This window comes from Silurus aristotelis, assembly GCF_946808225.1.
Source record: "Silurus aristotelis genome assembly, chromosome: 11".
Lineage (NCBI taxonomy): Eukaryota > Metazoa > Chordata > Actinopteri > Siluriformes > Siluridae > Silurus > Silurus aristotelis.
The window spans coordinates 839,426-865,764 of NC_139584.1; the positions used below are offsets into that span (position 1 = coordinate 839,426).

General features: G+C 42.6%; 3 protein-coding genes across 5 annotated transcripts in view; all 3 read right to left on the reverse strand.

Moving 5' to 3' along the window:
- LOC310733623 (N-acetyllactosaminide beta-1,3-N-acetylglucosaminyltransferase 3-like) overlaps positions 1-19,987 on the reverse strand; it is a 65,862-nt gene extending 45,875 nt beyond the window's left edge. The window contains exon 1 of the mRNA XM_083555034.1: positions 19,972-19,987. The gene's annotated coding sequence lies outside the window, so the exon portion shown is untranslated. The remainder of the gene's footprint in view (positions 1-19,971) is intronic.
- Positions 1-26,339, reverse strand: part of LOC310733618 (N-acetyllactosaminide beta-1,3-N-acetylglucosaminyltransferase 3-like) — a 387,738-nt gene that overhangs the window by 99,805 nt on the left and 261,594 nt on the right. The gene's annotated exons all lie outside the window — the stretch shown is intronic.
- LOC310733624 (N-acetyllactosaminide beta-1,3-N-acetylglucosaminyltransferase 3-like) overlaps positions 13,728-26,339 on the reverse strand; it is a 28,700-nt gene continuing 16,088 nt past the window's right edge. For 2 of the 3 annotated variants that reach the window (XM_083555037.1, XM_083555036.1), the window contains exons 2-3: positions 16,572-16,602; positions 13,728-14,895 (exon numbers count right to left, since the gene is read on the reverse strand). In XM_083555037.1, the coding sequence (XP_083411163.1) occupies positions 13,730-14,895; positions 16,572-16,596 (1,191 nt within the window). In that variant the 5' untranslated portion in view covers positions 16,597-16,602 and the 3' untranslated portion in view covers positions 13,728-13,729. Of the gene's footprint in view, positions 14,896-16,571; positions 16,603-19,971; positions 20,060-26,339 lie in introns of those variants that run through there. The other variant, XM_083555035.1, reaches the window with a different exon arrangement.

The following is a 26,339-nucleotide window of genomic DNA, read 5'->3' on the forward strand; positions in this document are numbered from 1 at the left end:
CATTAGAAGTCTATTTTCTCTATATCATGGATATTTACACTACATGTTGCATCTGCAAATCCACCAGGATTGTGGTTCACCACACACACCCCTCATGCACCCCTCACACACCCCTCACACACACCACACACCCCCACCCATAGACCCCTAACACACCACTCACACACACCACACACACCCCTCACACAACATTCACAGACACTTCCCACACACCCCTCACACATGTCACACACACCCCACATACACACCTTACACACCCCATCACCCCTGGATAGTGAGGACTATGGAAAACGTCATCAGTAATCTATTTTCTCTCCACATTTACACCACATGTTGTATCTGCAAATCCACCAGGATTGTGGCTCACCACACACACCCCTCACACACACCTTACAACACCCCTTATACACAACTCATACACCCCTTATATACACCTTATACACCCCTCATACACCTCACACACCCATTAATACACACCTCACACACACCCCTCATACATCCCTCACACACCTCTCGCACACCCTTCCTACACCCCACCACACACCACTTATACACACCCCTCACACACACACACACACACACACACACACACACACACCCTCCATACACCCCTCACAGCCACCCCCACACACCTCTCACACAAATAGTTACAAAAAAAAAAAGCCAGACTGTGTAACAATTACTTACTACAATTTGACTAGCTTCAACATGCCTTTTCTTTAATAATGGAGCTTTCCAAGGTGAGCTTTCATTGCCTACGGTTTCTCTGGGACAAATGTTCTTGCTGTCTCCAGGATTTTCTGCAGCTCTTTCAGAGTAAATCCTTTCCTGATTCTTTATATGACTCAGGATTCATGAATCCTTCTTTTCATTTATTCGGATCACTTGTGAACCTTTGGTTATCTTGCTACTAAAAACATCATATATGAATACAAATTGTAAATTACACTATTTAGTTGTACTAAGTAGCAAATACCTGTAGCAACAAGTAGCTGACTGAGTTGTTCACAAAACTTTCTGTATGGTTGAAAATACATGAGACTCAAAATTGCAAATCCTTGACAAGTCTTTGCTGATCCTTGTGAACTGTGGGATTCAGCAGATCCGAGGGACTCGATGTGTGTGTGAGTGTGATTTATGTGTCCAAGGATTCAGTGGCTTCTAAGGATTTAGAGCCCCCTCTAGTGGGCAAAAAGCCATACACTCCTTCGATTATCCAGAAGTGCTAGTGAGGTCATGTAGTTATGCATTTGTTGTTAAAATAAACATTTGCTATTGAAAAAAAATTATTAAAAGTTTAATTTTTTTCTTACTATAAAAACAGCTGAGAAATATTGGTCTTTCACTTATACAATTCAAGGCAAAGCAATGCCAAGTTACTCAACTAAACAAATTATTAAATTCAACTTATAATTTACACCATTGGTTTTTTTGTTGAAAGTTACTGTAGCAACAAGTAGCTGATTGAGTTGTTCAGGAAACTTTCTGACTGGTCAGAAACACAAGAGACTCAGTTTTGCGGATTTGTAGCAGATCAGCCAGATCCGAGGGACTTTTAAGTGAGATTCATTAGTCCAGGGATTCGGGGGAATTCTAAGAATTTAGTGCCATCTAGTGGAATTCCAGAGCAAAAGCAGGCAGAATGCCTACTGACTAAAGTGATTTAAGGTACTTGTTAGTTGGAAGGACCCCTCACACACACCCCTCACACAACCCTCACTCATACCTGCCATCTGGGAAATAGGTACCAAAGTATGCGGGTCTCACAGCCAGACTGTGTGGACTGACACACACACACACACACACACACACACACACACACACACACACACACACACATACATGAATACAATCATTATACGTCTCTAGGTTACGTATGTAACCTAGAGACGCTGCATTAAAAATGCTTTGGGAATGCCTCTGTGTGACCACGCTCTGAACCACATGTGTAATCAGTCCAATGGAAAAGCACGACATCACTGGCGGGTAATGTCATGACCAGAAAGCTATATAAACCTTGGAGATGGCGTTAGCTTCAAAATGTAGGAAGCGCTAGCAGAGATGCAGTGAGTGTGGCACTGAGATGCAGCGGCTCGTTCTCTCTCTACATACGTAACCTAAAGACGTTCACCTTCAGGAACTCAAGCTGCATCAACAACGCTTTGGGAACGAGAGTACAATACCACCAGACTGTCCAGTCCCTGTCTAGTGTAGATGGGCACATCTAGGTCAAAGGATAGAGGGGCCAGGAGTGGCCCTAAAGTCAATACTATAGGACCTGACATAGGTCAGTAGGGTAGACTATCCCGCAGCATTGCAAATGTCTTGGAGGGAAACTCCAGAGGAAAATGCCTTAGAGGCCACCACACATTGGGTTGAGTGAGCTCTGACTCCAAAAGGAGCAGGAAGACCAGAGGACTGGATAGCATCCACAATTCAGCTGCTGAGGGGTCTGCTTATCCGGAGGAAGGATCTTCGTAAATGCACCGTAGCAGACAAACAGCTTGACCGACTTTCTCCACAAGGCAGTTCTGTGGATTTATGTGTCCAGCTAGCACCAGACACACACAGTCGTTTGCCTCGAAAGGGCATCATGTAAATATAAATCTGCTCTCTGGATTAAGTGCCCTAGGATGTATACTGCCCTCAGTGAGAGCAGCTTCCCTTGGGGGCACAAGAGGATCTGTCGTGCCAGCTTGTAAAGGAGGTGAGCCCCCCACGGTGGTAGAGACCACCGATGTGTTGTCCATGTTGATCAACATATGATGGCCTCTCAGGTCAGATATGAAATAATTCAATACCAGAAGTATGGCCAGCATCTTTAGGCAATTGATGTGCCACAAGAGATGGGCCCTTCCCATACACCTTGGGTGGAGCGGCCACTCATGACCGCCCCCCAAACCCACGAGGAAGGCATCCATCCTTAAAGTTATGCGATGACCAGGAGCCCCCAACATGGGTTCCTGTAACAGAAACCCGGGTTCCCTCCATATGTCTCAGGCCTGTAAGGTTCACTGCGTGACCTTGATTGTGTGGAATGGGTTGTCCTTCCGGGAGAACCCTTTGGTCCTGAGCCACTACTGCAGGGGTCACATGTATCGGAGGCCAAGTGGCACCACATTGAATGCGGCTGCAATCATACTCAGCAGTCTTTGAAACTGGTTTACAGTGAGTGACTGGCCTTCTCTCACTCTCTTGACGGCTGCGAGGATAGTCATGACTCAAGTAGGAGCTTTCGTCCTGAAAGCAAACCTCAGGAACTTCCTGGGTGAAGGAAGGATGGGTACGTGGAAATCCTCGGGACTGGTTTGAGACATGAGTTGTTTTAGTGTGAGCATCTTAAACCTGAGCCTCATTAGTTAGTGGTTTAGCTGATGCAGATCCAAGAAAGGATGCAGTCCCCCATGCTTTTTGGGAACTAAGAAGTACCGGCTGTAGAACCCGAACTCTCTGTCAGCAAAAACAGACACACACATGGTGATTTAAGGGACTCTTCTATCCTTGATACAAGGGTTTGAATCCGTAAAAGGATTAAAATTGCTCAACTCTATTTCAGAGTGCTACTCTACAGACATTTGACTCCCCGATCAAAAATCTTCCAAGTAGCTCCTGTACATTGTTGTTTGATAGTGAAGTGATAATTGCCCTAATTGTCACGCGGCGTAGATGGAGGCGGAGGCAGAAATAGAAGCCAGTGTCTTTATTAAACAAAACAGGCAGAGCCAAAACAAAACACCCACAGCGCGGGATAAACCGGCAAACGGAAGTCCGAAATACAAATAATAAAACAAATAATATCCACGGTGCGCGGTGTGGCGCGGAGGCAGAGACGGAGAAGCATCAGAAGTCCGAGGCGCGCCGGGAAACTCACACGCCGCCGTGGAGAGAACAGGGAATCCGGAAGGCGAAGATGCGTAGCGTGGGGCGCTATCGAGCTTGTCATGGAGTAGGACGGGGTGTTAGGGGGCTCCGGTGGATTAATGTTATAATTGTTGTTATTTTGAGCTTTTCACTTTTATTTTTGCTCTCAATCCCTCGGTTTACCCCCATTGTGTGTGTATTTGAATCTAGAGGTAATTATGATGTCTGGTAAAACTACTAAGACCCGTAGCACAACTCAGTCGCAACTGCGGCCTGGTGCAACAGTTGCGGCCTCGCCTTCTCGTGATTCACCTCCGTGTGAAGTGCCCATCGTTTCACAGGCAGCTTCTAAGGCTGATATTGACTCATTAAAGTCAGAGCTGCTGTCCTCTCTGAGATCCGAAATCATCGAGGTATTTAAGGCCAAGCTACGTGCAGTGAAACGTACTTTGGGAAACGATTTACTGACAATAAAGTCGGAGCTGCAGGCGGTGAAGGCGCAGCTGTCCAGTGATAGAGCTGCGAATGAGGCTGCGGTGCAGGAACTGAAGGGCACCGTGGTTGAAATGGAGTGCTCACTTTCTGTTTGCACCGATGATATCGCTGTAATGCAACATGACATACACCGTCTTACTGCTAAGTACAATAAGCTGGAGACCAAATGCGAAGATCTGGAAGCGAGATCACGGCGCGATAATGTCCGGATAATCGGTGTTCCTGAGGGTCCGAATAGCTCCACTAACGCGAGTGTTGCCGCGCTGTTAAAGGAGGCACTGAGTCTGGAGAAGGAGCCGGTTCTGGACAGGTCACATCGCACTCTACTGCCCGTACCAAAGCCTGGTGAACGGCCACGAGCCAATGTGGCCAAATTTCACTATCACAGCGAATGTCTGGATGTCTAACGGCGCGCCAGAGAATTACAGCGCATTCAGTTTAAGGGCCTGAACATTTCTATTTTTCCCGACCATACGGTGTAAACCGCAAAAGCACGGGCTGCCTTTAACGAGGTGCGGCGGCAGCTCCGTGGCATTAAAGGTGTGCGGTACGGGTTGTTTTATCCAGCGCGGCTACGTATTACACACAATGGTGTGGGCAAAGATTTTCTTTCACCTGACGAGGCCAGCGACTATATAAAAACTATCCAAACTGTCTGAAGTGTGAACATATTTTTTGTCGCTGTTGGACGTGATGTTTGCTCCTTGTTTTTCATGTCACTGCACTGTTCACAGACTCCGCGTGGTGATGCTGGTCTTTAACTTTACGCAATTTTGTGTTTTTTTAATTTTTTTATTTTTTTATTTTTATGGGAATCAAAGTGTAAGTGATCCTGAAAACTTAATGTTTGTTTTATAAACGCTTGGTCGATTTATGTTGGGAATTTATTTTTCTCTAGAAACATTGTTTATATGTTTATGTAGACCGGGGATGAGCACCCGTGGAATAGATATTGTTGCGAATAATTTATGTTGTGTTTAATCTGCTGGAGCCTTCTCTTTGCTTAGGATAGGCTTGTTCTCCGTGTCGTTAGCACGTTTATTTGTGTGGGCGGCGATAGGTTTCTTTTTTGATAGTTCATGTTGCTGTCCCTTGGGGTTACTGTTGGAATGGGGATTCTACTTGTGTGTTGGGTATGTGTTTGTTTTTGTTTGTGTGTCGGATGCGCGCGCACTGGGGTGGGGGGTGGGGATCCCCCTGGCTTCACATGTCCTGTTTTCTTTTTTTTTTCTGTGTAGTTGTTTTTGGATAAATGGCTGACAATAATACAGACTCACGTTTAGCTGGCAGTGGTGCACCTGTCCGGTTCCTTAGCTGGAATATTAGGGGCATGGGTAATCCTATTAAACGGTCTAGGGTTTTTACCCACCTGAAACGCTTACGCGCTGACATAGTATTTTTGCAGGAAACACACCTCCGAGTCAGAGATCATCATAGGCTTCACCGTCCTTGGGTGGGCCAAACTTTCCACTCCAATTTCAATTCTAAGGCACGAGGGGTGGCCAACCTAGTAAATAGGAGCGTACGGTTTTCACCTACCCATACAATTGCAGATAGGAATGGCAGATATGTCATTGTGGCTGGTACACTGATGCAGACCAAGGTTCTGCTGGTTAATGTTTACGCTCCAAACTTTGATGCTCCTGATTTTGCGAATAGGTTACTGAGCAGTCTTCCCTTTATAAATACCCATTTGATCATTCTTGGTGGTGATTTGAATTGTGTTTTGAACCCTGTTTTGGATCGTTCTAGTTCTCGTGCTGTATCCCAATCTGCAATGTCTAAATCATTCTCCGATTTCGTGTCACAAAACGGCTTGGTAGACCCATGGAGATGTCGCAATCCCGGGATAAAAATTTTTTAATTTTTCTCCCCGGTGCATCATTCATATTCTAGAATTTATTATTTTTTTATTGATAGCCGTCTTAATCGATCCATTGTATCTACAGATTATTTGGCCATTGTGAACTCTGATCATGCTCCTCTAGCGTTGGATATCCAGTTCTTAACCCATAGACCTACACGATCTCCTTGGCGGTTTAATTCGCATCTCCTAGCAGACAAGGATTTCTGTGCGTCTATTTCTAAAGCTATTGATGAGTTCTTGTTGTTTAATCGTCTTGACTCTACTCCATGCTCATTATTGTGGGAGACTCTAAAAGCCTTTCTAAGGGGGCGAATCATTTCATACTCTGCTTTCATATATCGGGAGCACAGAGCTAAACTCAGGGAAATTTCATCGGCTATCGGCCAACTCGATCAGAGCTACGCGTCCAACCCTTCTCTGGAGCTATACAAACAACGGGTTGAGTTGCAGGCAGAATTCGATCTCCTCTCCACTAAGGAAACTGAATGCATGTTACTACAAACTCGTGGATCATATTATGAATACGGTGACTAACTAAGCAGATTGCTAGCTCATCAGATAAGACGGCAGGCTGCATCACGTTTATCGATCAATTGGCGCCGCTGCTCCTTGGTGTGTTTAATGAATCTCTGGATCGGGGCGTGCTACCGCCCACTTTCAATCAGGCTTCAATAGCCCTTCTCTTGAAGAAGGGCAAGGATCCCAACCTGTGCGGGTCGTACAGACCGCTGTCGCTGCTGAATGCCGACGTGAAAGTGCTGCCGAAAGTGATTGCATCGCGGTTAGAAAATGTACTACCACGTATCATATCTATGGAGCAAACTGGATTCATAAAGGGGCGACATTCATTTTTTAACACTCGTACGCTTTTCAATATAATTTACTCTAGGCAGTCATCTCCTTTGCCTGAGGTTGTAGTCTCATTGGATGCTGAGAAAGCGTTTGATAGAGTCGAGTGGGAATACCTGTTTGCGATATTAAAGAAATTTGGGTTTAGTGATACGTTTGTCTCCTGGATCCGCCTCCTTTATAAATCTCCGCAAGCCAGTGTTCGTACAAATGATATTAGCTCTGATTATTCCAGTCTCGGGCGTGGAACCCGGCAGGTGTGCCCACTGTCGCCACTGCTATTTGCCCTTGCCATTGAGCCATTATTCGTTAAACTTAAATCCTTATTAGCCTTTAAGGGTATAACTCACAAGGGGGCGGAATATAAGGTATCCTTGTATGCTGATGATTTGTTGTTATATGTGACGGATCCTGCAGCCTCTGTTCCTGTCATTTTGTCTATCTTGGATGATTTTGGTTCTTTCTCGGGATACAAACTGAATTTCCATAAGAGTGAGTGTTATCCGGTAAACAATACTGCTCTACAACTTCAGTGTCTGAATCTGCCATTCAAATTCAACTGTTCAGGCTTTAAATATCTTGGTATTTCGGTGACCCGTACCTTACCTAATCTTTTTCATGCTAATCTCGCTCCGCTTGTGGCAGACATGAAGTCGGATTTTCAGAGGTGGAGCAATCTGCCTCTGTCTTTGACAGGAAAAATCAATGCAGTTAAAATGAACGTTCTGCCCAAGTTTCTTTATTTTTTTCAATCGCTTCCACTATTTTTACCTAAGTAATTTTTTGACTCATTAGATAGAATCATTAATTATTTTCTTTAGGGTGGAAAACCGCCCAGGATCCGTAGATTGCCCAATTTTTAAATATACTACTGGGCTGCACATCCAAAAGTTGAACTTCTGGACCAATTCACCAGAATCCACTTGGTGCAATCTAGAGCTACTGTCTTGTACATCATCCTCTGTATCTGCTCTGCTTTGCTCACCTTTTCCGATCAAACTATCTCGGTATACTGACAATCCAGTCGTACTGAACACACTTAAGATTTGGTTTCAGTTTAGGCGTCACTTTAAATTTAGGGCTCTGTCAGCGCTGGGTCCCTTGAATAAAAATAATTTGTTTCCCCCTTCACTTTTAGATTAAGCTTTCTCACTATGGCACAAAAAAGGCATCAAGCAACTTTATAATTTGTACAAAGATGGCATCTTTAGAAGTTTCACCAGCCTGTCCTTGGAGTATGGGCTGCCTACAGCTCATTTTTTTCGATATCTCCAAGTCCGTAGCTTTGTTTCTAAATGTCTTCCCAATTTTCCCTCTGTACCACCCAAGCAACCTTGGGAGAGTTTAGTCATGTTTACTCCACACCAGCGTAGTTTGATTTCCCGGATATACAGTTTTATTTTATCTCTTAAAAGCTGTAATACAGATAAAACCAGGACTGCATGGGAGGAGGAGTTGGGGCTGCAGTTTGTCGACGAACGGTGGGAGAAGGCCGTATATAGGATACCTGTAGGACTTCCTGTGCCCGCCTCAGTCTCATTCAGTTTAAGGTTTTATACAGAATTCATCTTTCCAAATCGAAACTGGCGAAAATCTATCCTGGGGTTGAGGACAGATGTGACAGATGTCATGCTTCCCCCTGTCATTTAAGTCATATGTTTTTTTCTGTGCCCGAAATTACATGCATTCTGGACAGGTTTTTTCAGCATTATGTCCTCCATATTTGGAGTGCAGTTGACCCCATGCCCACTGATCGCTATATTTGGGGTTACCAATGAGTCGGTATCACTGAGTTCTGCACACAAAGATGTTTTGGCTTTCTCATCTTTGTTGGCCAGACGTTGCATACTTCTGCACTGGAAAGCGATAGAATGTCCTTCCATCTCTCGGTGGTTTAAAGATTTGATGTTCTTTCTTAAGTTGGAGAAAATAAAATATACGCTAAGGGGTTCTACTGACACTTTTTTTTGCAAGTGGCAACCTGTTATTTCCTATTTTAGGGGACTACGGGTGTTACCTGATTAAAGATCCAAATCGGTCATAACTGGACTGTATGCATAACCTTTCTTTTGTTTCTTCAGTTGTTTAAACGGGAATGTGGGTGTGTGTGCGTGCCCATGTGTGTGTCTGGGGGTTTGTTTGTGTTTTGGGGGGTGGGGGTGTTTGCTCTTTGTTTGAAAAGGAAAAAAATTAAAAATTTCTGTTTACATTTTTGTATCTGTGATTGTTGATTTTTCAATAAAAAGAATTGAGAAAAAAAAAAAAGAAGATGCGTAGCGTGGGAAGCATACGCGGAGCAGCGAGCTACCAGGAACCTGCACAGACCAACACGAAACTACACACACGTACATCTAATAACCGACAGTTCGTGAAGGTCAGCGTGGGGTTTATATGGGTGGTGTAAGGGAAAACGGAGATGAGTCTCAGCTGCTCCTCGTGAAGCCCGATTGCGAGCAGCTGCATGCGGGCGGGGCGCGCACGAGAACAGGAGCGCGGTGCGTCAGGGAATCCCCGGGAAAGACAGCCTCTGAAGGGGGCGTGGCAGGGGGATTCCTGACACCACCCAACGCGCTGCGGGTGTTTTGTTTTGGCTCTGCCTGTTTTGTTTAATAAAGACACCAGATTTTATTTCTGCCTCCGCCTCCATCTACGCCGGGTGACAGAATAACCGACCACCGAAAAGGAATAAAGGACTGGAGAAAAGAGGAACGAAAAGAGTAAAGGACATGATCGGATTAACGCCGTGTTCCCGGCGCGAATCGCACCTCGGCGGCCGATTCTCGGTCATGTTCGGTGGTGCCACACCCCTACGATGACGTCACGGGATTCCCAAAGCGCTTCTCTGGCAACAGAGCAGAATGGGGAAATTTTTTACGGAGCATATGTAACTTCATGGAGGTGAATGCGTTCCGCTACCCGACGGAGAGAACCAGGGTCGCTTCAGTCTTCTCTCTCCTGACGGGGGAATCACTCTCTCTCGCCGCACAGCTATGGGACGTGTATGGGGGTGAGTTTGGCACGTGCACCCGGTTCCTACAGCTTTTTACCAGGGGACTCGGGTTGGTCACGGCTGATCTTCAGCTCCTCTCACCCGCCTCCGAGAACACGGTCCTATCCCAGGACCTCCCTGAAAGCTCGGCTCCGCCCCAGGACCCCCTGAAAGCTCGGCTCCGCCCCAGGACCTTCCTGAAAGCTCGGCTCCGCCCCAGGACCTTCAGGTCCCTCCAGAGAGCTCCGCCCGGCTCCGGGTCCCTCCAGAGAGCTCCGCCCAGCTCCGGGTCCCTCCAGAGAGCTCCGCCCAGCCCCGGGTCCCTCCAGAGAGCTCCGCCCAGCTCCGGGTCCCTCCAGTGAGCTCCGCCCAGTTCCGGGCTCCGCCAGAAAGCTCCGCTCAGTTCCAGGCTCCTCCCGAGAGCTCTGACTCTCCGCTCCAGGCTCCTACCGAGAGCTCCGCCTCTCCGCTCCAGGCTCCTCCTGAGAGCCCCGCCTCTCCGCTCCAGGCTCCTCCCGAGAGCTCCGCCTCTGCTTCAAGGGAGCGCCTCCTTTTGTTGCAAAGGTTTTGAGAGAGCTCTTTGCCTCTGACACATCATGACATCAGCACTAATTACTACTGACACATCATATACAGTGAGGAAAATAAGTATTTGAACACCCTGCTATTTTGCAAGTTCTCCCACTTAGAAATCATGGAGGGGTCTGAAATTGTCATCGTAGGTGCATGTCCACTGTGAGAGACATAATCTAAAAAAAAAAATCCAGAAATCACAATTTATGATTTTTAAACTATTTATTTGTATGATACAGCTGCAAATAAGTATTTAAACACCTGTCTATCAACTAGAATTCTGACCCTCAAAGACCTGTTAGTCTGCCTTTAAAATGTCCACCTCCACTACATTTATTATCCTAAATTAGATACACCTGTTTGAGGTCATTAGCTGCATAAAGACACCTGTCCACCCCATACAATCAGTAAGAATCCAACTACTAACATGGCCAAGACCAAAGAGCTGTCCAAAGACACAAGAGACAAAATTGTACACCTCCACAAGGCTGGAAAGGCTACGGGGAAATTGCCAAGCAGCTTGGTGAAAAAAGGTCCACTGTTGGAGCAATCATTAGAAAATGGAAGAAGCTAAACATGACTGTCAATCTCCCTCGGACTGGGGCTCCATGCAAGATCTCACCTCGTGGGGTCTCAATGATCCTAAGGAAGGTGAGAAATCAGCCCAGAACTACATGGGAGGAGCTGGTCAATGACCTGAAAAGAGCTGGGACCACCGTTTCCAAGGTTACTGTTGGTAATACACTAAGACGTCATGGTTTGAAATCATGCATGGCACGGAAGGTTCCCCTGCTTAAACCAGCACATGTCCAGGCACGTCTTAAGTTTGCCAATTACCATTTGGATGATCCAGAGGAGTCATGGGAGAAAGTCATGTGGTCATATGGGACCAAAATAGAACTTTTGGGTCATAATTCCACTAAACGTGTTTGGGGGAAGAAGAATGATGAGTACCATCCCAAGAACACCATCCCTACTGTGAAGCATGGGGGTGGTAGCATCATGCTTTGGGGGTGTTTTCCTGCACATGGGACAGGGCGACTGCACTGTATTAAGGAGAGGATGACCGGGGCCATGTATTGCGGATTTTGGGGAACAACCTCCTTCCCTCAGTTAGAGCATTGAAGATGGGTCGAGGCTGGGTCTTCCAACATGACAATGACCCGAAGCACACAGCCAGGATAACCAAGGAGTGGCTCTGTAAGAAGCATATCAAGGTTCTGGCGTGGCCTAGCCAGTCTCCAGACCTAAACCCAATAGAGAATCTTTGGAGGGAGCTCAAACTCTGTGTTTCTCAGCGACAGGCCAGAAACCTGACTAATCCAGAGAAGATCTGTGTGGAGGAGTCGGCCAAAATCCCTCCTGCAGTGTGTGCAAACCTGGTGAAAAACTACAGGAAACGTTTGACCTCTGTAATTGCAAACAAAGGCTCCTGTACCAAATATAAAAGCTTCTTGACTTGAAGAGGTGCAGTTTCTCCGGTATCACCTCATTAACTGTCCGTGTAGAAACATAGCAAAGGCTCTTAATGTTGTCCACACGTCTCTGCACTGTTATAGCCTTTATATTTAATCACTGTACATATGCTTACATATATATCACATTCTGTAAATATGCTACATATATATCTGCACTATTTAAAGTAATAACTACTTTTTACTTAAGTACATGTCAAAGCCAAGACTTCTTTACTTTCACTTAAGTAAAAAGGTATAATCAGTACTTCAACTTTTACCCAAGTATTTTAAAACATGAGTATCTGTACTTCTACTTAAGTAATGGATGTGTGTGTGTGTGTGTGTGTGTGTGTGTGTGTGTGTGTGTGTGTGTGTGTGTGTGTGTGCCTGTGTTACTTTATTACATGTTCATGAACCAATAATTATAATAATAAAATGAATGCAATTAATGCAGTGATGACGATCATTCCTCTCAAGGTTTCTTCCTCATAACATCTAAGGGAGGTTTCCTTGCCACAGTCTCCACGGCTGCTCATCAGGGATAAACACACAACATTCACCTTCATTCTTAAATTCTTTAAAGCTGCTTTGAGACAATGTCTGTTGTGAAAATGCTAAAGAAATAATCTTGACTTGACAGTATGCAGAACATCAGTGAAATAAAAGTGAATTATAGATAGACAGATCTAAAAAAAAAAAAGAACATTGGAAAAAATTAATCTGGAAAAACATAATATAATAATAATACTAATAATATTAATAATAATAATAAAAGGAAGATAAAGAAGAAGAAATTCATTTTTGTTACATGTACCACCCTATAAAGCACACAACGACCCCAAGATTAGAGTATAAACACTTTTAGGTCCCTAATCATGTTATGTTTCCACGTGCCTGTGGAGTTCTGGCTTGTGATTGGTCAGAAAAGAAAAAAGCAGTTGATATATTTTAAAACAGTACAATGTGCAGGTTTGTGTGTGTTGCACTGAAAACATTCTGAACACCACAGGAACAAAGGAAATTAGTATAGACTTATGTACGCATACAATAGCACTGTTCCTAATCCGATCTACATCAGTAGTGATTGTTTGGAAAAGGTCTCCACTTTCAGGTTCTTGAGTACACATATATGCTAAAGGTCCGAACTGTCTACAAACACTACAGCATTGGTAAACAACGCACATGGTGACTCGAGGTTCCTGAGGACTCGTAATTAAAACAAGTTGCATGAGGATCTGCTGTTGTCTCACTTTCGCTGCTCTATTGAGAGAGTTCTGACGTACTGTATCACCGTATGATACACCAGATGATCCTTAGCAGAGAGGAAAGCCGTTCAGAGGATTATCAACAGCTCTTAAAAAATCATCAGCTGCTTATTACACTCCCTGGAAGAACTATTTAGCTCCTGCTGCTACAACAGAGACGCTTCAGATGCATCAAATCATGCAGAAACAGATTCAGGAACATTTCCATCTACCTTAGAACATTAAAGAACTGAATATCAAGAAACACCATCAGTAAAATCTTGGAAATATTTGCTTTATATGCACTTATGTTTACACAATTCACAGACTTCTACCATAAGCACTGACACTTAATTTTGTTGTACCCTGTGCAATGACAATAATAATTCTCTGTTCAGTTCTTGGACATGGTGACAATCTGCTCGGAAAATCCTTTCCTTCCACAAACCAAATCTTCCCGATGAATATCATGCCACATAATAAAGATCTGGTGTGGAAGAAACCTGTGGACCAGGAGAACCTCACGGTAGTAGCACGGATCGTACAAGTCCAGCTTGTCAGAGGGGATGTACAGGCCGAAGGTCTTCACTCCAATATGGAAAACGGGTTTAAGTCCAGCTTTTTCCAGACACATTCCCATGTAAGCATCATCTATGGGGATCAGAGCGATGGAGTGAGACATGTTGTAGATGATTCTAGAAGTGAAACGTGACAACAGAAAGCCGCCTCCTCCGCAGTATGGAGGATAACTGTCTAATGCATAGATTTGGACAGGGACGTAGTATTTGCTGCCAGGTTCTCGGATCGGCTCCATGAACAGGTTTACGGCTCCAGTAAACAGGTGTTTACTTCCATCGTTATCATCTAACCCTTTGAGATACTGCACCATGTTGCCTGTGTTGGCAAAAATATCATCATCTCCATTAAGGAGAAAGTGCACGTCTGGGCAGAACTTCTCCATCCACTCCAGGAACAAGACCTGCTTCAGTGTGAGGTTATAAAAGGAATCTTCAAAATCCCACTGAATAATGTCCTGGTTCTCACGGTTCTCCATCGCCAAGAGTTTATTCAGTCGTTCCTTCTCAAAGCTCTGTCCAGTAGTTCCAGATAAGAACACAGTGCGGATCCAGACACCATTCTCAAGTCTCTCGGACGCCCACGTTTTGCGCAGAACCTCTCGCCTTTCGTAGTTGGGTGGAGAACTTTTGATGACCAGCAGCAGGAAAACATCAGCAGAGTTCTCAGGACCACCGCACTTCCCGGGAACGTTGAGCAGCATGGGGAAATGCCGACAGTGGCGGTAAAACAGGAAGTCTTGGGTGCGCTTTGGGAAAGTGGAAAAGCCGGAGATGTTTGATGCAGACAAGTTTGTCTCACATTTGTAGGAAGAACTCGGGAGCACATCTGGAGATGCCCGAGGTTCTGAATTAGATTTTGTTCTGCTAAGCTTGTTTTGTGATTTGTTGTTCTGGTTGTTAAATTGCAGGATCATTAACACAAACAGACTTGTCATGGTGATCAGAGCAGCCACTTTCAGCTTCCAGCTCTTTCTGCTGCAATCTGAAAGAAAGAAACCAGAATAAAGAAAATGAATCACAATCAAATCCAGAGGTAAAAATGAAACACCAGAAGACATTAACATGAATTTCTCCAAGCAGAGTGAAGAAGGTCAGTGATGTTAGAAACATGAAAGAAGGTGGTGATAAGAAGATTGGATCATTTTACTGAATTGGATCGAAAGTGAATAAATTCATGAGCGTCTTATTTTTATTTAAGCAGAATTAAATAAAAATGTTTGATATTCAAGATATCCAAATTCACCCAACAATTCAATTTACACAAACTATTGATCAAATTCCAAAGGAGGAACGATTTTAATGCAGCACATGACGCAAGATGAGAAACAGAAATGCTTCAATCTCCTGAATCTCTTCTCTGCGTCGAGTTTTTCCTTCATATAATAATTAAATCATTCTCTGAAACAGCTTATTATTACTGACTTTATAAAAAGTTTGGTCAAAACACAACCAGTTTGCAAAAACAGAGTTTAAAAAGGCTACAAACAGGTTTCTAAGAATAATATGATTTATTTTAAGTTTGTAATCTAGTGTACCAGTGTAGATTTATTCATTGATGGAGACTCAAAGCACTTTGGTAAGTCGCTCTCGACACAGGCGTTTGCTAAATGCCACAAATGTAAATGTAAATTTGTTTGTGAAGTTTTAACCATGAAAGGCTGAGAACTGTGGTGTGCTCTGGAGAGTTTGTGACCATGAACGTAATACTTCCATGAGGGAGTGCTCCTACTTGTAGGGCCGGAGGCTTAGTGTGATGAGAGAATAGTCCTCCATCAATGGCTCGTATAGGACAGAGTTTGCAGAGGTTTAAAAGATAAATCCAGGCAGGTTGCACTCTTCAGGTCCATAAAATTGCCCAATGCTCTAAAAATGATCAATGCTGTGACACTAAGAGTGTGTCATGGATGCAAAGCTGCGGTTCCCCAGGAGACATCTGATTCTGGTTGTGTAGTGGGCATTTTCCCCCACAGTAGGAACCTCCCTCTGATGTTTCCTTCTCGCCTCATTCATTAACTGCATCACTTAGTTCACAATTAAGCTATAATAGGTATAATAGGTCAAGAGTTACATTTTCATGCTGCATACTGATTTTGTGACCACTTCTGGTTTTAATCCACAGCAAAATGATATTTTTAGAATTCATGCACATGATATGTGACTCTACGGGAGCCTTGTGTCTGCATGAGAAATGGTTGCTTGCTACTTTTCCATCTGGAGAGTGATCAAAGATATGTTGGAGCAGCTCCAGGAAGCACATGCATGTAGCAACAGATCTGCCGCCCTGAATCCATATGGCATTAGTCCAGGCTTGCACCTCAGCAGTAATAAGAATCTAGACGGCCGCTCGTAGCTGGAATGATGGAACTTCTTTGCACTTAGACACGTCTCTGTTACACTTCTCAAGCATGGGGATTGGTAGCGTAGCAGCACAGTGTGGTATTGTGTGTGTGTGTGTGTGTGTGTGTGTGTGTGTGTGTGTGTGTGTGTGTGTGTGTGTGTGTGTGTGATTGGGCACACACGAGTCAGTAGCTGGGAGAAGTGTAGCAGTGTTATGAATGAGAATCTCTTAAAACCTGTCCATAAGCTCTTTTGGTAAGAGTTAATAAATATAAAAGAGTTAATTAACAAAGTTGCACTGATAGAATTTGTGATGCTTACTGTAAATTCTCTTCAGCACCATCATCTTTACCTGCAACACATTTACACTTTACATTAACATCAACAAATATAATCAAATAATCAATAAATAAATTATTAAAACCAACACAGGTGCATTGTTAACTTGTTATTTCTTCATATTTAGACAAAGAGTCACACACACACACACACACACACACACACACACACACACACACACACACACACACACACAGCTTGGCAAACTCATGGCACTCCCTCATTAGAGTCATAAGGTCATCACCTGGAATGGGTTCCAGGTCACAGGTGCGTCTTATCAAGAGTTTATTTGTGACATTTATTGCCTTCTTAATCTGCTTTAGAGGGTCAGTTGTCATGTGCAGAGGAAAGTGTGGGTACAGAGTCAATATCACTACAGCTACTGTACAAATCCATTTTATGGTAAGAAATTATGCCGTCTCCAAAACATCAAACACTATAATTAAACAGGCTCACATGAGGACCATCCCAGGAAGAGCTACATCTGCTTTAGAGGATAAATTCATTAGAATTACCAGCCTCAGAGCCTGGAAAACTTATAACTTATAACATCCACTTTTTAGCAGAGTCAGGCCTTCATGGTCAAAAAAACATTACTTTGCAAGATCAACAAGCAGAAATGACTTGCTTGGCCCAAGAAACACAAGGAATAGATATTAAATCTGTAGAAAATTGTCCTTTGGTCTGAAATGTGGTTTCCACTGTAAAGCATAGAGGAGGAGGTGTGAAGGTGTGAAGGTGCTTTCCTCCTGACAATGTTATTGACTTGAGAGCACACTTCACCAACATGCCCCAGCATTTTGCAGTGACATCCTATACCACCTGCTTTGTGCAATTTGTTTTCCTATTAAAAGACCCCAAAAACATGCCTAGGTTTTGTAAGAGCGATTTGTTCAAGAAGGAGATTGATGGAGTGCTGCATCAGATGACATGGCCTCCACAATCACTGGAAAAGCAGCCAAAAACTGATCAACACCTCTGGGAAATCTGGGAGGTTTGTTGGAAAACTGCTTGTAATATAAATACCAACCAGGCATAACAATATGACCTGCCTAATATTGTGTTGTTCCTCCTTTTGCTGCCAAAACAGTCCGGACCCATCAAGCATTAACAGCATGAACTTCTTCAGCAATTTGAGCTTCAGGAGCTCATCTGTTTGATTGGACCCAAGGCCCTGTCACTGGTTCACCACTGTTCCTTCTTTGGAGCACTTTGTATAGATACTGACCACAGCTTCAGAAGAGGCTCCTTCTGGGACGACGGCCTGCAAACCGACTTCTTGTGTGTGGCGTACGGTCTGAGCACCGACAAGCAGACCTTCTGTTTCTGCAACCTATAAAGCAATGCTGCAACTGACGCACAGCACGAGGAATCGACTTCTCTGATGGACCCTTGTGAGGTCTGTTCTGAGTGGAATCTGTCTGGGAAATCTCAGTTTCAGGGTTTTACTGATCTTCTTACAGCCTCGGCATCTTTGTGGAGAGCAACAATTCTAATTCTCAAATCCTTCGAGACTCTTTACCATGAGGTCCATGTTGAACATCCAGTGGTCAGTATGAGAGAATTGGACTCAAAGCACCAGATTTTAACTGCTCAAATACAAGTTACACACATTTATATAGTTCAAGCAGATAAGAACATGAACATGATGAATAGGCTTTGCATGTTTGCACCACGTACAGCTGTAATCATTAAGGGCGTACTCACCAGTTATTTAGACATTTATGTCTGTATGTTGAGTTATTTTTAGAGGACAGGAAATCTGTACTGATATACAGCTGCACACTGACTCCTCTAAAATACAGTGTTACCTTGACCTACGAGTGCATTAATGTACGAGTTTTCCGAGGTACGAGCGGTCACTCAGTCGAATTTTTTGCTTTGTTCCGCGAGCAAAAAATTGAGGTACGAGCTCGAGACGCCGCTGCTAGATGGCCAAACGAAGACAGAAAGCGAAGATTGTGAAGAAAATTAAGATAAGCAAAGAGGAAAAAGTAAAAAATTAAAGGTTTAGGGATACGTAGTGTACAGTAGTGATAGAGAGTTTTCCCTCCTCCTCCGCTTATCGCCTCTCCCCCCCGCCCCCCTCTGCCGGCGTCTTTGTTAGCTCAAGTCGTCTCATCTCCAAGGTAAATACACTGAATAAAACCTTATTATATCTTTACATACTCTTTCTATTGTTTTCATACAAAATTTGTTATTCAAAAATTTATTTTCCTAATTTAATAACATGAAACATAAAAACGGGGTCATCTTGAGGGTTGGAACGGATTATTGCCATTTAAAGTATTTTAAATGGGGAAAATTGATTTGATGTGCGAGCAAATCGAGATACGAGATACACTGTATAATCAACAACAAGTTGACAGTGGTATAACCATCAGTAATTACATATATATATATATATATATATCTTAGCTATGTATGGTATCTTAACTGGTTTCCTCTGATATGTGAAGTTACGAAATCCCATTTAGATAAAACACCCACATTAACAAATCAAAAAGGAGAAAGAAATGTAGAAATTTCCCCACTGTGGGACAAATAAACTTATATCTTATCTTAGAATGAATAGAGAGAAAGAAAAGGAAGAGAATAATTAAATAAATTTCAAAATAAAAGAATGCTTTGTCTTATACTCATAATGTGTTTGAAAAGAATCTCAGTCAGCAACAGCATCAACCATGCACACGTGCACACGCACACACACACACACACACACACACACACACACACACACACACACACACACACATGCACACACACTGACGCATAAACATGCGTAACTGCACCCATACATTTCAGAGAATGTGAAAAACTGGTTCTTAATTATTGAAGGCAGTTTATAAATTGTAAATATAATTATATATAATCCAACTTTGTAACGTCAGTAAAATCCAGTTCTGTAATGCGAATATTTGAAACGTGGATCTCCAAATTTTGTGGTCAAATTAAATGTGCATTTTTTAGTAGAATTCCAAATACCATGAAAAATATGCAAAACATAATAATATTAATAATAATAGTTGAGATGATGTTAATGAAGATTAAGATGGAGTTATCAGCGTTGCTTATTTCGGATGCTTTAACATGTTTTTAACATCATAATAATTAATTAATCATCACTGATCAATAAATTAATCATAATTGCTTTAATTCTGGAAAAAAAACTTTTTTTTTTTGCTTTTTTGAGGAAAATTATTGACTATATTTATTACTTTATTACTTTTTCACTCAGTGTGTTTGAATCTGATTTTAATTTCTGATTAATCAAAAGTGCACACATGTAAAGCTTTAACTAAATTATAAAAAAATAAATATGTAATAATTACACACACACAAACACACACAGTGAAATAAAGATGAAGTAAAACTGATTTACCCGCAGAACATCCAGTAAACTCAAACCAGACAAGTGAAGAGTAAAACCTTAACCATGAGACTGCGTGTGTGTGTGTGTGTGTGTGTGTAATTATTACATTACAATTATTAGAGAGAGAGAGAGAGAGAGAGAGAGAGAGAGAGAGAGAGAGAGAGAGAGAGAGAGAGAGAGTGGGAGGGAGCGTGTACCTCTACCTCTCCAGGATCTTCTCCACCTGCTCCCTAATCTCACCACAAATATTAATATCATTCACAAACATCCTAGTCTACGGAGACTCCTGTCTGACCTCGTCCTTCAACCTGTCCATCACTACTGCAAACAGGAAAGGGCTCAGAGCCGATCCTTATTGCACACACCGGACTTCCTTATACAGCACCACAACCACAAACTCACCATTTACATTAATAAACTGATAGAAATCAGTCAAATAAGACCAGAGTCTAGAATAGTCTAGAATGCACAGCCCTTCAGCCATTTAAATTTAAGGTGGTCCACAGACCGGGGGCGCAGATGGTCATGGCCGACTTCCTCTCATGCCGGGGGGGGGAGTTGGTTGCAGGCCGGACGGCTCCCTGGCCTAAATCGTGCGGTGGGGGTATGTGGCAGCTGGGGCGTGGCCGAGCGCTTGTTTGTGAATGGGCGAGGCCGGGAGCAGGGAAGCGTGGAAATGACACACCTGAGGGGAATTGTGACTAATTAATGTTATCTCTCTAGAAGTGATCAGGGGGAGCATAAAAGAGGAGCGAGAGGGCGTGCTAGGGTGTGTGTGCCTGCGAGATTGTGTCTTTAGCACTGATCATTCAGAAAATATAAGAAATAAATCTCATTTAGAACCGGTCCTGCCCTGAGTGTTTTTCCTTTCCCCGAACCGTCAGCTCTCCCACCCTGTCAGCATAACCTATATTTATAGAAATAATAATCTCTTTTTTTTTGTGGCACCACTTCAGCATAACATATATATATATATATATATATATATATATATATATATAGAAATAATAATAATAAACTTTATATAAAATAAATAAATAAATAAATAAATAATCATTAAAAAAATAAAAAATCTAATAAAATCTGTCCTGAAAAAAACTTTTAAAACACTAAAAGATTCAGCTTGTCTAATCTCAACAGGGATAGAATTCCAAAGTTCTGGCGCATAGGAAAAAAAAAGGAAGGAAATCCCAATCACCCATAGAACATTAACAGGTAGAATGAAAAACTAAAAGACCAGAATTAGGGCAGGAAAGATCTCACATTGGAGTGTAGACAGTTAAAAGTTTATACAAGTAATGAGCTGCCAAACCAACCCAGCCATTAGGATTGCACAAGTCAGGTCACTCTTAGTGTCAGTCTCAAGCCCGGATAAATGTGGAGGGTTGTGTTATGGGGGACATCCAGCATAAAACATGTGCCAAATCAAATATTGGAGCACGGATAATATATTTGGATCACAAATAAGAATTTCATACCGGATCAGTCAAGGCCCGGATTACCAACGACCACCACAGGTATCGTTAACCAACAGGGTACTGGTGGAAATTGGGCTGCTGTTGGCCGAAGGAGAAGAAGAGGAGGAAGATGTCTACAGAGATGGCAGGGAAAGAAGAAGTGGAGAAGAGTGGAGGTTCCAACGAACATTAACACACGTTAGTGCATTGCCAAGGAACTGGACACTCCGCTAAGAAATTAGCACCGTTACTTTTTTTCTTTTTCTTTCCCTTGCCCTTCTCTTTTTAGATTCTTAAAATTGTTTTTTTTCATGCTGATGTCTAGATAAGGTGTTCATTGGAAATGTATTCTTTGTTTAGTAATTTGTACATTATTGAACAGAGATGGCTCATAGTTTTAATACAGAGAGTCTCAATGCTAAAGGGGGTATGTTAAATTCAAGTTTTGGGAGAGGGAGATTTTTGGGTGATTGGGTATCTACTCCTGGTGTAGGGAAGGGTAGTGTTGAATGAACACTGTGATTTTGCTCTACTCTAATAATTGGACAGACACTTGAACAGTTAAGAATTGATGCATTATCGGTTAGCTCGGATTTAAATGATGTGGCATGACATGACCTCGTAACGCACATTGCTCAACTAGTAGGACTAACAATAATATCTACTCAAAGGGAAAGGAGAACTGGAGAGAGGGAAACCAGTGGTGCACAGACTCAGTTTAAGTGCAGGTCAGTCATTCTCAGAAATACCCTCACTTAATTTGACAGAAGTTAATCTAGTCATGCAGTCTAAAGTAAAGGAGCCTGAGCGGGGGGAACTAATGGACACTTTCTTGTGGAAATGGGGTATACCAACATCAGAGCATTATCATGAAATCCTTTTAAGACTGATGGATAAAGCTAAAGACATTGTTAGAATTACTCTTCTTAGAAACACTTCACTGAGACCCTCAGAGAATCCCAAAGTGATATTTGATATTCTAAAACAGCATTTTAGCGAGGCCAGATTTTCTTACATGCCCTTAGCGGATTTCTACAGCACAGTACCTGTTGCCAGAGAAAATCCAGTAGAATATTGGATTTGTTTGAATAAGGCCGCAAATATTGTGGAAGAGGCTTCGATTAGGCTCTGGCGACTGATGGATAACCCATGCCAAGAAGCAGCCATGATGTTTGTCAAACATTGCCCAGACCCATCTTTGACAGCGATTTTCCATTTAAAAGCACCAGATAAGTGGACAGCAAGCAAGATACAAGAACATCAGCTAGAGCAAAAGGAACAGTCAGTAGTTAGGTCCAAGCGTGATGTCACTGCGAGAAATGCAACAGCTCATACCCAGTCATGTAGAGAGGGGAATGCCACCACAGGAGATTTCCCTGTTGTGACGCCTGATGATGCTAATGCTAGTACTCTATCTTTACAAAATGATGATAATTGTATAAAGACACTTATCAGTCTACTTGATCGTGCTCTAACTCAGAATAGTCAGGTAGAGGCAAAGTTCTCTAGGCCAAGTCAGTCACCTATGAGAGCATGTAAAGTATGTCACTCTCATGAGCATTCCACTTTGTCACTTTGATGATGGCAGTGACTCTGCCTTGCTTGGCTAGTTTCCAATCTGGCCATATAAAAAGGAATTGTGTGAACATTCAATCAAGTACTGACAGTCAGACTGTACAGCCCTCTCAAGGTTCACCACCTTTAAAATAGTCAGCCCACACCTGAAGAGGGGACGTGTGAGTGGAACAGAAAGAACCCTCAGTACTACAGACATTAAGGAAGTGTAGGAAAGTGCATTTGCGTAAACTCTGACCCAAGTCAAGTTGATTGCACAGAATATGCAAACCTTGGAAGTATTTTATGAGTTGTTCTATGCACCTGTCTATGTGAACGATAAATTCCGATTGATGGAAATGTTGTACTCTGGATCCATGGCTTGTACCTTCAGTGAAGCAGTAGACAGCAGAATGCTCAAAGATAATGTGTTGCCGAAGCCCACACCACTGACACAAGAAATAATGTTAGTGGGATGTGGAGGTAAAGCAACAAAGCCGAAATGCATGTAAGAAGTTTATCTTAAATTAAATGGCGTGAGATGCTTGGTTCCAGTCTTTGTTGTGCCAGGGCAAAAGGATGATTTAATCATCGGAACCAATGTGGTGAAGTTTCTCATGAGTCTAATGAAAGCCATGTTGCCAGGAAGCACCGTAATTGTAGAGGCCACTTCTTCCCGAACTATGCCTCGGAACATTATCATTGGCCGCGTCATTACACCTTTATGGGGCGATCGCTGGGTTCCTTTAAAAGTTATCAACCTTTTAGACAAACCGATCACCCTAAAAAAGAACTGTAAGTTGGCAGATGTGTACCCATGTCATGCTGTGGTAGATTTGGAATTGTTACAAGGTTATAGTCAGGCTCAGGTGGCTGCACTGGAGAGTATATATCAACCCGGCGCTCACTATCAGAAATTATGGCAAGTTCTCTCAGAAATGGAAAAGCAGGGAATAATCCAGAAGTCATTGAGTGAATATGCTTCGCCCCTGGTTTTAATGTGGAAGAAAGACGGTAGTTTAAGAATTTGTACGGACTTTAAACGGCTGAACGCTAGAACCATCAAGGAAGCACAACCACTCCCTCATCAATCAGACTGCCTTGCTGCCTTAGGTGGAAACGCTCTCTCTTCAGCACTATGGTTCTGTCATCAGGTTTCTATAACATCCCTATGTCTGAAGAAGATAAAAAGTAGGGCCTTCATGAAAACAATAGGGTCTGTGTAACAGTCCAGCATCTTTTATGCACATGATGCTGAGTATCTTTGCAGACGGGAATTTTAGTAGCCTGTTGTGTTATTTGGACGACTTATACCAACCCCAGCCATTAGGGTTGCACAAGCCAGTGCACTCTTAGTGCCGGTCCGAAGCCCTGATAAATGGGTAGGTCAGTGTTGGGCAGTAACGCGTTACTAGTAACAAAGTTACTTTTGACAGTAACTAATACTGTAACAAGTTACTTTTTAAATAAAGTAACTCCGTTTTCATTACCGTATGCGTTACCCGTTACTTTTTTTAAATGAATGATTTTCGGCTGAAGTGTAGCCTACAGTCTAACCTGTTTACAGCAGCGACACATTGTAGGATTGGTGGATGAACCACTGTAAACACGAAGAAGACGCACTGTGGGCGTGTCTCTGTTTCTTCAGGTCTGTGTGGCAGTAATGGCGAGTCGAGGCGAGAGAAAGACGAGTTTCTTAAAGTGGAAATATGATCATTATTTCACTTTAGTTGAGTATAAATACAAAAACTTTTTAGTCAAATGTAAGCTGTGTCTTTCTGGTTCAAAGGTTGTATCTACTGCGATAGCAGCACCTCCAGAAACTCAATGCCTCGACGAAGCTAGAAGCTAGAAGCTAACCCGGTGTTCTGTTCTAAATTGTTGATAGTTTTCATACTTGAACTGTGACAGGAACATTTTAAGAGCTCAACACAACAGCTTTTATGATGCAGAAGCCACTTTAGTGTTTGATTGTGAATATATTATTCAGCTTGTTCTGTTATTTATTTCAGAAATCCTTGTGATATATTCAGTTTGTGGTGCTCTGACTTAAATAAAATAGTGTTTAAATATTACTTTGTGTTTAAGTCAGTTTTGTGTTTGTATCGACCATAATGCATAAAAGGGCATTAATTGGAACATTAAAGAACATTCTTTAAAAAAGTAACTAAAAAGTTACTTTTAACAGTAACGCATTACTTTTTGGTGTAAGTAATCAACAAAGTAATTGAGTTACTTTTTGAATGAAGTAACGAGTAACTGTAACTAGTTACTATTTTTTAGTAACAAGCACAACACTGGGGAGGGTTGCATTAGGAAGGGCATCCAGATTAAAAACGTGCCAAATCGAACATGCGGATTATGAATACGGATGATCCGCTGTGGCGACCCCTAATGGGAGTAGCCGAAAAAAAGAATTGGTGTTAGCACCAGATGAGAAGGCAGCGTTGCAGAGGCTGGAGATAGTCTTTCGACAGTTGAGGGATAACAACCTCAAGTTAAGTCTAAAAAAGTGACATTTCATGCAAACGTCTGTAAAATTTTTAGGTCACGTAATTGATGGAAATGGTGTATCTGTTGATCCTGCAAAGGTTGAAGCCAAAGCCAAATTATCAAAAGAGGACCTCATGAAAGAGGATGGGTGTACTCTATCTGTCTGAAGGATTAAGTCTGTTTTGGGCATGATACTCTATTATCAGCATTTCATCCCAAGTTGTTCCTCAATAGCCAAACCGTTGTTTTCTTTGACAGCTGGACAGAAAAGAAAGACAAAGATCAAAACTGTGATTAGGGCAGGCACTTATAGAAAGTTAAAATCAACTGACTGGACTCCCGAGTGTGATGTGGCCCTTTCTAAACTGAAAGAGAGCTTATTGCAGAGCGTGGTCACATCCTGATTTCTCTCTTCCGGTAATTTTGTCAACTGATGCATCTCTAGATGGACTTGGGGCTGTGCTATCACAGATATCGGCTGGGGAGGAGAAAGCACGCCCCATTGCATTTGCAAGCAAGACTCTAAGTAACTCTTAAAAGAGGTATCCAGCACATAAGCTTGAGTTTTTAACTTTGAAGTGAAGTGTATGTGAAAAATCTAGCCAGTGGTTAAAATGACATGTTCACGGTATGGATAGACAATAACCCACTCACTTATATACTAATCCAATCCATTCAGAATATGGTAACGCCTGGGTGTGATACCATTTCAGCAATCCCTTTAGAAAAAATCAGACAGGATAAGATAAGATAAGATAAGATAAGATAAGATAAGATAAGATAAGATAAGATAAGATAAGATAAGATAAACCTTTATTTGTCCCACCGTGGGGAAATTTCTTTGTTACAGCAGTATGGAGAAAAATAAAAAAT